This window comes from Neomonachus schauinslandi, chromosome 2 (assembly GCF_002201575.2).
Source record: "Neomonachus schauinslandi chromosome 2, ASM220157v2, whole genome shotgun sequence".
In the NCBI taxonomy this organism is placed as follows: Eukaryota; Metazoa; Chordata; class Mammalia; order Carnivora; family Phocidae; genus Neomonachus; species Neomonachus schauinslandi.
In genome coordinates, this window is record NC_058404.1 from 17,430,505 (window position 1) to 17,446,441 (window position 15,937).

The 15,937-nt window shown below is 41.3% G+C and overlaps 1 protein-coding gene across 1 annotated transcript in view; it reads right to left on the bottom strand.

Annotated features, from left to right (window-relative positions):
* FAT1 (FAT atypical cadherin 1) overlaps nt 1-15,937 on the bottom strand; it is a 112,773-nt gene that overhangs the window by 63,834 nt on the left and 33,002 nt on the right. Inside the window, 1 exon segment of the mRNA XM_021694126.1 lies at nt 7,279-7,593. Coding sequence (XP_021549801.1) covers nt 7,279-7,593 — 315 coding nt within the window.

Below are 15,937 nucleotides of genomic sequence, written 5' to 3' on the forward strand. Positions count from 1 at the left end.
GAGCACTCCTTGCTTCGCATCCAAAACTTGAAAATACCAAATACACAGATAAGAGAATAAAACTCTGGTCTTTTCTAAAGCACGCCCACGCACAGAAGTAACACTGCAAAATCATCTGCCGATTATGAAAGTAGCGTATCTATCACTCCTCAGAAGTTAAATTGTTAACACTGAGTAAGAAGACATTTTGCTGGGGTGGTTTCAGTTTCCTGAGGCTACTTGTGAATCATGAAACCTGTGAGGTGCACACTGGTCCCTATTGTTCAGGACCCCCCTTCTTCTCTGTCCTTGACCTGAGAAGCTGTAAGGTATCTGCAGAAGGAGGCTCAGACAATTTAACAGTCTCTGCTCTTTTCTGTCTCCCTCTTCAGCAAGGGCAGGATTTATGTTAAGAGCAGCAAATTTAACAAAGACTCTTAAAGACAGAGAACGGATGGTTGCCAGAGGGGAGGTTGGGGGGGGGGGGGGATGGTAGGGAAGAAAAAAAAGGAAATTTACCTAGAAATTGGACATAAACAAAACATGTTACAAAAATTCATGGTGTCAAAGAAGTGTGTGCTCAGAAAAGGAAAACAGATCAAGTCTCTTCTGCTTGTTCACCCTGAGAAAGAAAAGCCCTGCCCCCCTACTTAACGTCTGAAGAACCATCCAAGATGCAGGAGGACAGTTCCCGGCACCATAATCAAGCACAAAAACAAAACAAAACAAAACAACTTTGAAAGATTTAAAAAAACCATTCAAAAATGTTCAGTCAAACCTGCCGCCTAGAACCCAAAACTCAGAGCATCAAATCCAGTCCTGGGAAGGATTTTGTTTTGTTTTTCAAAAAAAAAAATATTTTGTCTTACTGTGACAAAAGGAGGGGAAAAAAACACCAGGGACAGGTTTCCCTCCTTCCCAAAATGACTTGGTGACGTCATCGGATTTAGATTTCTATCAAACGTTCTGAGGAATTATAGCCACATTCTTGAAAATAGGTCATTATTTATAAAAATAACATAAATATTGGGACTCCTGGGTGGCTCAGTTGGTGAAGCGTCTGCCTTCAGCTCAGGTCATGATCCTGGGGTTCTGGGATCGAGTCCCGCATCAGGCTCCCTGCTCAGAGGGGAGCCTGCTTCTCCCTCTGCCTGCCACTCCCCCACCTCTTGCGCTCTAACAAATAAATAAAATCTTAAAAACAAACATAAATATTGTCTTTGAGCCATTCTGGTGGTTTTGATGGTTTTCCAGCATGCGTAGCCATTCTCCCACATACTCCTCTAAACTTGACAGCTTGGCCGCTAATAATCATCACGCCATCAAACTGTCCCCCAATATGACAAACACCCACCCCCTACCTCTTCTCCAGCCATCCACTTTCACCACCTTCAAAACCAGCCCCGAAACCTGTCCAAGGGGCCTCATCCCCCTAACTACACCCACCCCATCAGTCTGTTTCTCACCTCCTCCGGAGGCGTTCATCCGAGCCCAGGGCCACACTATCCCGTACCCCACAAGTTTCCCTTTGCCATTTCACTTAAGCAGACTGTGCACCTTCAAAGCATCTCTTAACGTGCTGTATACAGAGGAGAGGCTCAGGAAGTTCTTGATGGGAAAACTGACCGAATGGCAATGAATTTAGGCTTTCTCTAGTCTGCTGGACATTCTGATAAATCCAGGGTCCTAAACTGATCTTTACCACCAAGGAGCAAGTAGTTTCATTTTACTCCATCCAATGTGTTTATCTTGGATCAATCTACTAAAATCTTGATTATCTTATGCACAGCGAATAGAGCAAATGTAGCACATGCAAATGGAAGCGGCAGAAGCATCTTCCCCATAAATGATTCCAAGTGGCCTGCACTCTGCGTAGACATCCCTCAATAGGCGTGCAAAACGCTCATCACTAATCACATGACGGAAGGACCGGGAAGCCAGTTTTCTCCATGATCCCAGAGGTGTAAGCCTCACTACTGCCCAGATCTCGATTTCCAGCCCAGTGATTTTCCCACTCAGCCATTAATTATTAAGGAACATGATTTAGGGTCTCCAGGTGGTGTTATGGTCAGTAAATCATGGGAACATTCTTCTGCTAGACTCTTTCATCAGCCTCCACAATCTGGCCCCCAGTAATACCAATCTACCCATTAAAAACAGGTCTGCTTTAAATGTTTTGAGCAAGATGTACACTTTGAAGCACTGCTATTTGGGCCCTGAGGATCAGGCTCAAAGTTTCTGCAGAGTTGGGGGGGGACAGAATCATCTGGAGAAAGGCCTTGTAAAGCTCTTATTTAATCTTTAATAATGCCCAAGCTAAAAGATGCTTATTTCTTGATCTTTAGAGACTTTACACGACGTGTGAAATCGTTAGACTTCTTTACTAACCATACAGTTTGTAATATACTTCACAACAAAAACATTCTGGGTTCTAACGGTAGTTACCCTCCACTCTTATCTGTCTTCAACTCATAAAAAATAAAGCCTCCTTGTAATCCTTCCGAATTTGCTCCCGTCATTCTGCCAGCAGGATCATGTGCTTCCCACCCAGGGGTTGCGGAGGGGCTGTGGACTCCTGGAGGGGATCTATTCTCCCTGAAGATCAAGAAGTGTCTGCCGACATCCCTGCCTAAGAGCGGTCAGAATCGAGAGCTGGGAGAGGAAGCCCCAAGGCCACACGAATCACATTTCTGTGACACCCGACAGCAGAGCAATGGAGTGGTCACTTCAGAGGCCCCGGAGAGAAGCAAAGTTTCGAGGCTGTCCCGCAACGGCTCTAAGCAACATCAGCTCTTTGCCTCCTTCCTTCTCGGTAATTATACATCATGCCCAGACCTACAGTCCTGGCTCAGATATTCGAAAGGACATTTATTGCTCACTTGTCTGCCTGTCTCTGCCCAGAGGACTCACCCTAATCTAGAAGACAGAGAGAAGACATAGGAAAAATGAAAGCATTTTAAAGTCTAATTCATTGAACAATTGTAAAATTAGAGGTAGTTCTATTCCTGAATTATCACCTCAAGGCTTTAACTTCTAGATTTTTCTTGTCTCCCAGTTTGACTCCGAAATCCTGTGAAATTTTTATAAACTTACCTTTCTCCTTTTAGGTTTCATAGTGCCTTCTAATTTTTTGGCTTCGTTCTCTTTCATTTTATTTCACAAAAATGAAGCTGAACTCGGTTACCACTTGTGCAGTAGAAAAAATAGTAGGCAACTAGGCTGCCTGAACAAGCCTCTTGTGAATCATTTACAGATGCGGATTCTAGGCTTCATGTTCCTATATAATCTCTTAATTCCAGCCCTCCTTCATGGGCTCGGGCTCTGGCACCCTCCCCCCAACTCTTCCAGAACAACTCTCAGATCCCGTTTCTCTCTTCTGTAATTAAATTTCTAGATGGCCCAATTATTCTTTTTAAATTTATTTTATTTTTTGGTCTTTATTTTATTCTATTTCATCATGATAAGTGTACTCTTTAATCCCATCACCTATTTCACCCATCCCCCCACCCACCTCCCCTCCGGGAACCATCAGTGTGTTCTCTATAATTAAGAGTCTGTTTCTTGGTTTCTCTCTCGCTGTTTTTCCTTTGCTCATTTTTTTTTAAGTTCCTCATATGAGTGAAATCATACAGTATTCATCTTTATCTGACAGATTTACTTTATTACACTCCCTAGCTCCATCCATGTTGTTGCATATGGCAAGATTTCATTCTTTATAGTTGAATAATACTCCACTGTGTGTGTGCTTTACAAGGCCTTTCTTCATCCATTTATCTACTGATGAACAACTGAGCTGCTTCTGTGGTTTGGCTATTGTAAATAATGCTGCAATAAACATTGGGGTGCACGTATCCCTCTGAATTAGTGTTTCTGTATCTTTTGGGTAAATACCCAGTACTGCAATTGCTGGATCATAGGGTAGTTCTATTTTTTTTTTAACTTTTTTTTAATATTTTACTTATTTAAGGACACCTGGGTGGCTCAGTCGGTTAACCGTCTGCCTTCGGCAGAGATCAGGTCATGATCCCAGAGTCCTGAGATCGAGCCCCGCATCAGGCTCCCTGCTCAGCAGGGAGCCTGCCTCTCCCTCACCCTGCTGCTCTCCCTGCTTGTGCTCTCCCTCTCTCTCTGAGCAAATAAATAAATAAAATCTTTAAAAAAAAGATTTTTTCCTGTTTCTAGGAAATACTGTTTTCCACAGTGGCTGCACAGTTTGTATTCCCACCAACAGTGTAGGAGGGTTCCCTTTCTCCACATCCTCACCAACACCTGTTGTTTCTTGTGTTGTGGACTTTAGCCACTGTGACAGATGTGAGGTGATGTCTCATTGTACTTCTGATTTGCATTTCCCTGATGGTGAGTGATGATGAGCATCTATTTTTTCATGTGTCTGTTGGTCATCTGGATGTCTTCTTTGGAGAAATATCTGTTCATGTCTTCTGCTCATTTTTAAATTGGATTATTTGTTTTGGGGGTATTGAATTGTATCAGTTCTTTATGTATTTTGGATACTAGCCCTTTATCAGATATGTCTTTTGCAAATACCTTCTCCCATTCTGTAGGCTGCCTTTTTGTTTTGTTTCCTTTGTTGTGCAGAAACTTATTTTGATGTAGTCCCAACAGATTAGTTTTGCTTTTGCTTCCCTTGTCTCAGGAGACACATCTAGAAAAAAGTTGCTATGGGTTCCTGCCTGTGTTCTCCTCTAGGATTTTTATGGTTTCAGGTCTCACACTTAGGTCTTTAATCCATTTTGAGTTTATTTTTGTGTATGGTGTAAGAAAGTGGTCCAGCTTCATTCTTTTGCATGTGGCTGTCCAGTTTTCCCAACACCATTTGTTGAAGAGAGTGTCATTTTTCCATTGGGTATTCTTTCCTGTTTTGTCGAAGATTAATTGATCATCCAGTTGTGGGTTTATTTCTAGGTTTTCTGTAGTGTTCCAATGATCAATGTGTCTATTTTTGTACCAGTACCATACTGTTTTGATGATGACAGCTTCGTAATATAACTTGGAAGTCTGGTATTGTGATGCCTCCAGCTTTGCTTTTTTTTTTTTTTTGCTATTCGGGGTCATTTGTGGTTCCATACAAATTTCCAGATTGTTTGTACTAGTTCTGTGAAAAATGCTGTTGGTATTTTGATAGGGATTGAATTAAATGTGTAGATTGCTTTGGGTAGTATAGACATTTTAGTAATACTTGTTCTTCCCATCCATGATCATAGAATATCTTTCCATTTCTTTGTGTCATCTTCAATTTCTTTCATTAGTTTTTTATAGTCTTCAGAGTACAGGTCTTTCACCTCTTTGGTTAGGTTTATCCCTAGGTATCTTATTATTCTGAGTGCCACTGTAAATGGGATTATCTTCTTAATTTTTCTTTCTGCTGTTTTGTTATTGGTGTATAGAAATGCACTAGGTTTCTGTACATTGATTTTGTATCCTGTGACTTTGCTGAATTCATTTATTAGTTCTATCAGTTCTTTGGCAGAGTATTTAGGGTTATCTAAACATAGTACCACATCATCAGCAAAGAGCAAGAGTTTTACTTCTTCCTTACCAATTTGGATGCCTTGTATTCCTTTTTGCTATCTGACTGCTGTGGTTGGGACTCCCAGTACTATGTTGAATAAACACAGTAAGAGTGGACATCCTTGTCTTATTCCTGACCTTAGGGCTCACCTTTTCACCATTAAGAATGATATTAGCTGTGGGTCTTTCATATAAGGACTTTATTATGTTGAAGGATATTCCCTCCAGAGCTACTCTGCAGAAGGTTTTTATCACGAATGGATGTTGTACGTTGTCAGCTCAATCATTCTTAAGTCATTTTTAAAAATTTTTTTAGAGTGTGCGTGCACGCATGGGGGGAGGGGCAGAGAGAGATCTCAAGCGGACTCCATGCAAAAGTAAATCTCATATATTCAAGATAAATCTTGTACTTAAGTTTACTTTCAATAATCAAGACAGACTACGAATGACAAGAGGTTTAAAAAAACCAACATTTTAACATGTTTTTTAAGAGACAAAACATACACACTGATCTCCATCTGGTATCTTACAGTAGCTGTGGTACCCAGACACTGACCTCAAGCTTCTTTCTATCTCAAGAATTGCTTTAAGTTCAACAAAGAACATTACAAAGTAAGAATAGTACAAAAAGAAGGGAGGGGGACAGCAAAGACTGGTAAAGAAGTGGAGAATACCTCCTTAATTTTGCTTTTTGTATATTACTTCCTTAATACATGAAATAGATAACCCAGTAACTGAAAAGGCCAGCCCCCCCCCCCCCCCCAAAAAAAAAAAAAAAAAAAACCAAAAAAAAAAAAGGCCCCCCCCCCCCCCCCCCAAGAATAAGGAAAGACAGAATTAGCAAAGACACGATGGGGGAATGTACGTGCATTACAGTCAATCTCCCTCTTCAGAATTTTCTGTTAACTAGATGCTACTGAAAAGTACTACATCACTGAAACATCCCTGAGTTCAAAGGCCAGTGATCTGATAAGAAGTTCTCTTTCCTACAAATAAACTGTCCTCTCAATGTCATACGGCGATTCTGTCTTAACTGTGATCAGGAAACCAAAGAGTAGGACACAAATGATAGCTAGGTGGAAGCTCTTTTTTTGTGTGTGAAATGAAGCAAGAACGGAGGAAAAAAAATCAGAGGTGCTGTCAAATGTAAAAGAACAAAGATTAAAAGTTGATAAGGATTTTGGAAGAGGATTTTGGAGTCAAGGAGCTAGCCACTTACAAGCAGGGGGTCAGACCCTGGGGAAACAGAAGGAAAACTTGATGTGTCAGTTCAAGAAAGTAACTGCTCCCAATTTGAAAACTGTTTAATCTTGATCCCCTCCTGCCTGCAGAAACACAGCACTGCTCTGCGAAAAAATTCTAAAACCACACAGAAAAATACTGTGAATTGTGAAATAAATTCCTCTCATAATTCTTCATAAAAGCAAAGTTCAGAAAATTGGAATACTTAGCAGCAGAATTTGCAGTGAGTTTAAGACAGATCACTAATTTAGGAGCTTTTATGGAAACACTGTATTTGTTTTTTCACCTGAAAGTGAAATTCTACTAATGAGCAAAGCCATAAAATAAGCTCTATAAAAACAAGTTCAAAGGGGGGAAAGGAAAACATTTGGACCAAATTCTCATCAGGAAATAAAGCCTTGTTTTGAATAACTCAGAAGGGAAACGACTTATCAAAATAAAGAAAAGTGGTAAATTAAGAAAATTCTTAATTTCCCCGTATCAAGAAGTGTAAGCATGAACATTTCACACAATACTAATACCACGTACCTGTTTTAGGATGTATTGAAAAAAATCCTTGTGGATTTCCACTTGTAATTTTGTACATCAGCTTGTCGTTAGAGCTAGAATCTGGATCAAATGCCTCTATTTGGACCACAGATACATCCTTGGGGGAATTTTCTATTATTTCTGGATAATAAACAGGTTCTGACGTCTGTGGTGCATTGTCATTGACATCCGCAACCTCTATGTAGATCTCTATAAACGAGGAGAGAGGCACGACACCCCGATCCGCTGCGTAGACGGTGAGCCAGTAATGGGAGGTGGACTCCCGGTCCAGTCGCTCTGAAGTCTCTAGGACACCTGTAAAGAAAGACAGTGACATGTCAACAACCAACTGCTGCGCCACCCAGGGTCAACCCAAATAACAACTCCCATTTCTCAAGGGCTCACGTGTCACTTAGAGCTGCGGCCTTGCGCAAGTTGCCTAACTTCTTCCTATATGTCCACAGGTTGATTAAACGAGCAAATACATTAACAATCAGAAGAGCACTTGGCACGCAGCACTAGCTATAAAAGCGTCCGAGCATTAGGCATCAGGCACTATGCGGAACGCTCCACAAAGCGTATGTCATTTAAGTCTCAAAACCACCCAATGAGATGGGCACTAAGAGATCAGCTAATGGTCCAGTACTCTTGTGTTTCCGAAGACGAAATTTATGACCAGTTGAGATGTACGGATTTTTCCAGAGGTTAATCAGGGACCCAGAAACAAAGTCAAAAGGCGGTGGCCGGGCTCAGAGTCCGCACAGTCTAGCAGCTCCTGCTTCCCACACTGCATTCCCGTGAGCACTGCTGGAGTTTACAGATAAAGAGGCTGCATCAATCCTCCCCGACACGCCCAGTCTGGTATACACACCCTTTATAGGGGCCAAGAAAACAGAGCACAGCGTTTCAGAACCCAGAATAAAGGTTTGCTCGAGTCTCTTGTGCACGGAATGAAACCCTCTAATCCCCTTAGGCTAATGGCAAGACAACCAGTGTGCTAAAAACATAAATTCTCCCACCACAATATGAGCTCCACAAGGGCAGAGGCCACATCCTTCTTGACTACCAGTACAGCACCTGACCCGGAGCCCAGTAATTATTTATTAAATGAACAAAAACTAACAGATGCCTTAACTGAAGGTGGTACAGAAAGTCCCTCAACTGGGACCCAAGCTAGAACACATTTCCTACTAAGTCCACCAGTAAAAGGTGAGTTACGGGATTACAAAGACGACGGTTAAGGGGTCGGTCATGTTCTGGCCTAGCCACTAAAACCAGTCAAAACCTTACTTAATCCCAGCATTAGCCACTTCTCAGGATGATGATAAAATGGAAATATCCATTACTCTAAGGCAAATCCCACCTTTTTATTCAATGGTGTGATCCTGTCCTTTGGCTTTCCCAAAATATATCAGTGCATTTTTTCCTTGTGCATTAATCATTCTGAACGAATGCTACTTTTGGGGTTTCAACACTATGGTCCAGGTTGGACTTTGGAAATCCTACAACTCTAGCGTTACCGGTTTCCCATTTAATGCAAAATACTACAGGAAAAAGAACAAATGTCAATTTAATCTGCACTGAGAAATCAAACAGTATTTATCTCAACCAAACATAAATCTGTATTTACTTTTTGATCACTGCATAAATGTAAATCTTTGTTTATGTGAAGTAATTAACATCACAAAAACTCATTTGTTTTGAATGTCAGATCACTGTATCTAACACTTCCCAAAAGATTTACAAGTTATAAATACCAAACTCAACTAAATATTAAAATGTGAAACAGATGATCATGAATGAGTACTGCTATTCAGAAAGCATTATTATTTACAATTGTTTCATTAATTCTTAGCAAATGCTCAAAATGGATCTGTAATACTCCTAGAAATAACGAACAAAGCCTCACAACTCTCCCTATGCGGCAGAGGTAAGAGTCAGAAAAACTGAACATATTTTCCTTTTTGTCTGTTCCAAACATAGTCTATGCGTACCCAATCTGTTCACGAAATTAGTAAAGTTCTACCTGTTTTTAGCCTGAAAGAAGAGCGTCCTTAGCGACCAAGGAAAAATAATCTTTTCCAGTTTCTCTTTTCATCACCCCCATCAAGGGATACAAAGGAGGTCAGGGAATAACAGAATGTTCTCTCTACTAGGATTGCATATTAATAAATGAGTATACATATGTTCCTCTGTGTTCTGCCATTAAAATGTAACATAATTCATTTGACAGGTGAAGTGTTAGCAAATCTCAAGAAGACAGCTACATGGTGCTTGTATTCACCTCTTTCTGATTCTAATACTCAATTCATGCTGCTATCCACTTTTTAAAATTGTGTCCCTCTAAATGTGATCTGTAGGCATTTAATAATAATGGTAATTACAGAAACAAGTTTGTTCAGTGTTTACTACCTACACACACTACCTTAGTCATTATAGCCAACCTAACTAAACATGTGGTCTTATTATGCCCACACCACAGATGAAAACCTCAGATTAAGAGAGATGAGCACCTTCCCCAGGGTCATAATAAATGACAGAACCAGAGTTCAAACACCACAAGTCTCTGACCTCAGGGTCAACAAAATGCCACCAGTCCGTGGTAGTATGATGAAAGTATAATAAACAAAATTTAATGTGAAAACTCTAAAAAGACAAGTGAAACCTCTTACTCATTTTTTTTTACACATCAGGATTCAGAAGGACTCTATTAAATGTTCACTCACATATAATAGCTTTCTCCAGTTTCAAGGTGGAAAGAAAAAAGGAAAATATATAATATTTGCATTTTATAAATAAGTATATAATATAAAATGCAAGTACAAGGTTTAAATCACAGACAAAAGCAGCTATTTCTTTTCCATCAAGTTCTGCTTCGAGGCTAGTCTGTGAGCACCCAGACTGCAGTGTTCAGTTACAGGATGCGTTCTGCTGGGAGCTACCCTTCTCTTCCCTATCACCTGGCAACTAGAGGATCAACCATATCCTTCTTTGCAGGATCTCCTAGCCACCGTTAGGAGGGGAAGTTTCCAAGACTCAGGTTAACTTCCAGATATTACTAAACATTAAAAGTTACAGAGCGGGGGCGCCTGGGTGGCTCAGTTGCTTAAGTGCTGCCTTCGGCTCAGGTCTTAATCCCAGGGTCCTGGCATCGAGTCCCGCATCAGGCTCCCTGCCAGTGGGGAGCCTGCTTCTTCCTCTACCTGCCGCTCCCCCTGCTTGTGCTTGACAAATAAATAAATAAAATCTGGAAAGGAAAGGAAAAGGAAAAGGAAAGAAGAAACACAGCCCCGGTCAACAGTTACGAGGCAGAAGTGGGATCTGAGTGGGTCTGAGTCCAGAACTCAGGGTCTTCACCACAGGCTATATGGTCATGATCGGGCCCAGCACCACAGTCACAGGCTCCACAGCACCAAGGACACTGGGAGCCACGAGGGGCTGAGGCCACGAGGAGAGGCTACAAGTTTTCAATTGCTTAAGTAAGGGTCCTCCTTAAAGGGCAATAAAAGAGAGAAGATTCAAGGCCCCTGCTTGGTCACAGATGTTCAAGGGCAGTGCCCAAGTACTATTCTAACTGCTGATTGGAATTCTAAGCACTATTTTAAAAGGAGAAAGTAGGTGGGAAAAGACCACACATATGCAAAGCTATTTTATGTTCTGCTTTTTCATCTGTCTGCTCAGTCACCAGATACATCTGGTGTATCTGAAGACACCTGTATGTGCCCAAAGGCATAAAGCACCATACTGAGTTCCACCTTGAACCTAGAAGAGCGGACCACTGGTCCAGGACCAGCTAGAAGCCGTCCACATAATACAGCAAGAGAGACGGAGTAGCAGGTCTAGCCTTGGCGCCCTCAAAAAAGTCAACAATGGTAGACCAGCAAGCCCTCAGCAATCCAACAGTGCAACTCCCTTGTTTTTACAGAAAGCTGAAAGGAAGTGCCATGTGTAGGAAGCTAAGCAGGTATAGAGTTTAGAATCCAGAATGAGGCACAGAATGATCATCAGAACTGATCATTCTTTACAGGGGTCCTGGGCTCTGAGACGACCTGCGGCGTCCACCCTTCCAGTCACGGTGTCCATATTCCTACCCGTGTTCCCAGTCCTTCTGGGAGCCACTACCAGCATGGACAGATGGACTTCTGTAACTTCGGCAGTACCTTCATTCATTCATAAAAGTCTTCAAAATTCCGCACGGAGGGCTTCTAGTTAGTACCTTTGACACCAGAAAGCAACAACTAAGACTCCCTGCCGGCACTGGAAGTGAATCTCCGGTTTACTCTCAAATCTCCACCTCACCCCTCCTCTCTCCCCATGACCCAGCTTCCAATGACCACTTCCAACAACCAGCTGCCAATAACCGCTGTTTCCGCACTCCGTTACAAATTCCCTGAGCAATTCTCTCAGGGACCAACAACAATTATAAATATGCACACTCCAGTCCCTAAGGTACTTCTCACTAACACATACCACAGTGATGCCATACTCAGTGGCACATACAGACACCTCACACAAACTCTTCCCCAGTGGTCTTCCCTGTGCCTTCAAACTTCTTCCCTTCCGTCTCGGCCGCCTCTGCTCCTATTTTTTTACTCCGCTCTCACTTCCTGAGAGAGCAACAACGGCATGCAACCAGATGACCTGTGAGCCCATCCTGCGAGAGAGAGAAGCGGAAGCCCAGACCTTCCACAGCCGTCCCTCCAGCCAGACAAGGAGAGACCAGTGCCCTAAGTACCAGTGCGAAAGGTAACGTGAGAAGGACACCTCTCTAATCACCAGGTTCTGGTACACGAGCGGTAGATGAGGTAGGGGTGCTGCTTCGTGATTCCGGGGTGTACATTTTGAGTACGGAGACAAGTTTAGACAAGCCTGTTATGTGCACCACCCAGCAACGTTACAAGGAATCATCCCTTTGCTTTAATGAAACATGACAGAGGCAGTAAATGACTCGCTTTCCAATCTCAAGAATACAATGAAGACATTTTCAAGAAAGGTTGTTAATAAGCTGAAAAATTTGAAGGAAGCCGGAAATCTGGAGCTATTAAAGTAAAAATGTTTATCATTCCAAACATACTCTCCAGGATTTCAAAGCCACCACCAGATGTCACTATGGAAACTGACTTTAAATGTGCATACAGTGAAACAGCTAGACTTTCTGAAAGGGGGAATAAATACGATGTAATTGCTAAAAGAGCTTGACCAACGTGGCTGAAAATGGAGCTCACAGCAGAAGTTCTAGAAGATTCACGCCTGTCCATATATAATAATTTAGACAGGTACTGACGCTGTCTTTCCACAGCCTGATTATTCCAAGGTCAGAGTGTACAGTATTAGTTGCTCAAGTAAATGATCCGTAAGTAGAGAAAGGTTTCCAAGAATAATTCCTACTACCCACCACTGATGGCTAATGATGTCGTTAACTCGAATATTGTCCTTGAATAGGAAAGGCCAGCGTGTCCTCCAGCCGACATAGGTGGAACAGGGTGCTTTCAACACAGTCATTTTTAAGGCAAAAGTAAAATTATACAGAGCCACTTTACTGCCAAAAGTATTTGAACTAACTCAAATTTCCATGGCCACAGAACATCTTTCTTCCTGGAATTTTCCTATTTTCTTTGCTGAACAGGTCTTGGCCCCTTATCAAGCCTCAGTGCCAGAAGTTTCAACAAAAACTTGCTATTTCAGATTCTTCAGCTACTCCAGCTCAAAAATACTTATCATCAGAATTGGCCTGGCAACATAAATTTGCAAACTTTACTCTTTCTGGTAGGTAGATCATGCCACATGATTGTTATTATTATTATTATTATTTTTTTAACTTTTCTGGAACCAAACTTAAGACAGCAATTATATGAAAAGCCTCTTTAGTCAATCACAAGAAAAACTTAAACATGAAATATCATTTTGGATAATATGTTCCCTACAGGAACAAGCAACTGGCCACTCCTTCTTCCAATTCTTTGTCTTCTCATACACAGGGCAACTCTTCTGGAGATAAATGTTTTCCCAAAAACAAAAGCAATACTCAATTTTTTTTTTAATTTTCTTTCAACAATACACACTTTAAAAGAACAGATACCTTCTACACACTAGAGATGCAACATCTATGTGTCTGCAATTAATCCATAAATGGTTACTCGATTTTTTCCTAACTAGGGAAAAATCAGAAGTCCCACAGTTGTCACATTCAGCATTAATCTGCTATGAAATTAATTTTAAAAAGTAGACTATAAGCTCCCTCTTAAAATGCAAACCTTTGAAGGCAGAGATGTTTTGCCTGTTTTGTTTAGGGCATGGTAAATAGTGGGAGCTTGTTAAGTGTGGGTTGTTGAAAAACGGATGTCTATCACCAACCACGTAATTCTGATAGTCACAGACAAGAGGAGCCGAGGAGACAAGGGGACTAAATGTAATGGGGGAACCTGCATAGGATCCTGGACCAGAAAAAGAACATTAGGGGGCGCCTGGGTGGCTCGGTCGTTAAGCGTCTGCCTTCGGCTCAGGTCATGATCCCCGGGTCCTGGGATCGAGCCCCGCATCGGGCTCCCTGCTCCGCGGGAAGCCTGCTTCTCCCTCTCCCACTCCCCCTGCTTGTGTTTCTGCTCTCGCTTTCTCTTTGTCAAATAAATAAATAAAATCTTTTAAAAAAGAACATTAGGAAAAAGCTAAGGAAATCTGAATGAACTATGGGCTGTAGTTAGTAAGAATGTATAATATTGTTCATTAACTATAACAGACATACTAATGTAAGATGTTACGAGGGTGAACTGTGTGTGGCACAGGGGCACTATGGGAATTCTGTACTATCCACCCAATTTTTCTGTTAATCTGTTTCCTTCTTTAAATGATAAAATTTTTCTGAATCTGTTTTTATCTCATTTTCATGAAATACTCAATTTTATATATATATACACAGATATATGTGTGTGTGTGTGTATATACACACACACACGTAAATCCATCTTTTTTTTTTAAGTAAGCTCTACACCCAGCATGGGGCTTGAACTCATGACCCTGAGATCAAGAGTTACAAGCTCTACCAACTGAGCCGGCCAGGCTCCCGCCCCTATAAATCAACTTTTTAAATACAAATAAAGTATATATCCCATGCTTTTGATAATAAAAAGGTCAAAATAAGTAAAATGAATTAACCACACAGCACCCCTCACGGACCAAGCCAACTGCTAGGCAGTGCACCAGCAGACTGCACAGTTCAACAGGTACCTCTTTGCCCTCTTACCGCTAAAAAGTGAGTAAGTCGTGTTGTAAAATTCTCTCTCCAGTTTACTTAAAGACATGGTCCTGATATCACCATGACCTGATCTTTCAAAACCAAGGACCTGCTGTGTCATTTGATGAGAAGCCAGTGGAGACTGGAAACACAGCAAGCTCAGTGAAATGTTAAGGACGCTGCCAACGCTATTATAACCACAAATACGTATGCAGAGCTCATGATGTGCCAAACACGATTTCAAACACTTCTCATATATTAATTCATTTAATCTTTACAGCAACTCTAAGGAGTAGGTAATATGATCAACCCTATTTCACAAGGGAGGAAACAGTGTCAACAACTTGCCGAAAGTCACCATTTGATCATATGGAACTGGGATTCAATCCCAAAAACACTGGCTTCAGAGAATCATGCTCCAGCACCTCCCAGTCTCTGTCTGTGTCCTCTAATTAGAGAGACGCATGAAAGCAACTGAACACAGCCTGCAGTTTCCAGAGAAAAAGCCTTGGCTTCAGTGGAATGTAAAAAATGTAATGACCAGATGGAAAAAAAATTGGTTTTGCTGTCTTCACAGCATTTGGGGATCTAAGTAAAATACCTGATGCTACAGAAACCTTGTTGTTCTGTGCCATTAAGACATTAAGCACATTTCATAATTTCAGGAGAAAAAGGAAACCATTTTATACATACTAGTATGTATGATATAGCTTTAAAAAGAAAAAAAAAAGATGTGTATTGGGGTCCCTGGGAGGCTCAGTCAGTTAAGTGTCTGCCTTAGGCTCAGGTCATGATCCAGGAGTCCTGGGATAGAGGCACATGTCAGGTTCCCTGCTCAGCAGGGAGCCTGCTTCTCCCTCTCCCCCTGCCTCTCTCCCCACTCATGCTCTCTCCCAAATAAAATCTTAAAAAAAAAAAGATGTGTATATTAATTACATAGAAAAATGTTAGTGATATACAAATTAAGAAAACAAATGAAAAACCTTTATAAAAGTATATAAAGTATTACCTTAGTTTTGTTTAGTTCTGTTTTAAAAATAAAAACCTCACAAGGGGCGCCTGGGTGGCTCAGTTGGTTAAGCGACTGCCTTCAGCTCAGGTCATGATCCTGGAGTCCGGGGATCGAGTCCTGCATCGGGCTCCCTGCTCGGCAGGGAGTCTGCTTCTCCCTCTGACCCTCCCCAGTCTCATGTGCTCTCTCTCATTCTCTCTCTCTCAAATAAATAAATAAAATCTTAAAAAAAAATAAAAAAATAAAATAAAAAAAATAAAAACCGCACAAATACACAATTATATGTGCGGGGGGTGGGGGTAGGCCTACAAATAAACAAGATGATGGAGGGACAATAAAGAAAATCAACCCCGTGAACCAATTTTTTTTGGTCTTTAAATTTCTGTAACAATGACTTTTTTTTTTTTTTTTTTTTT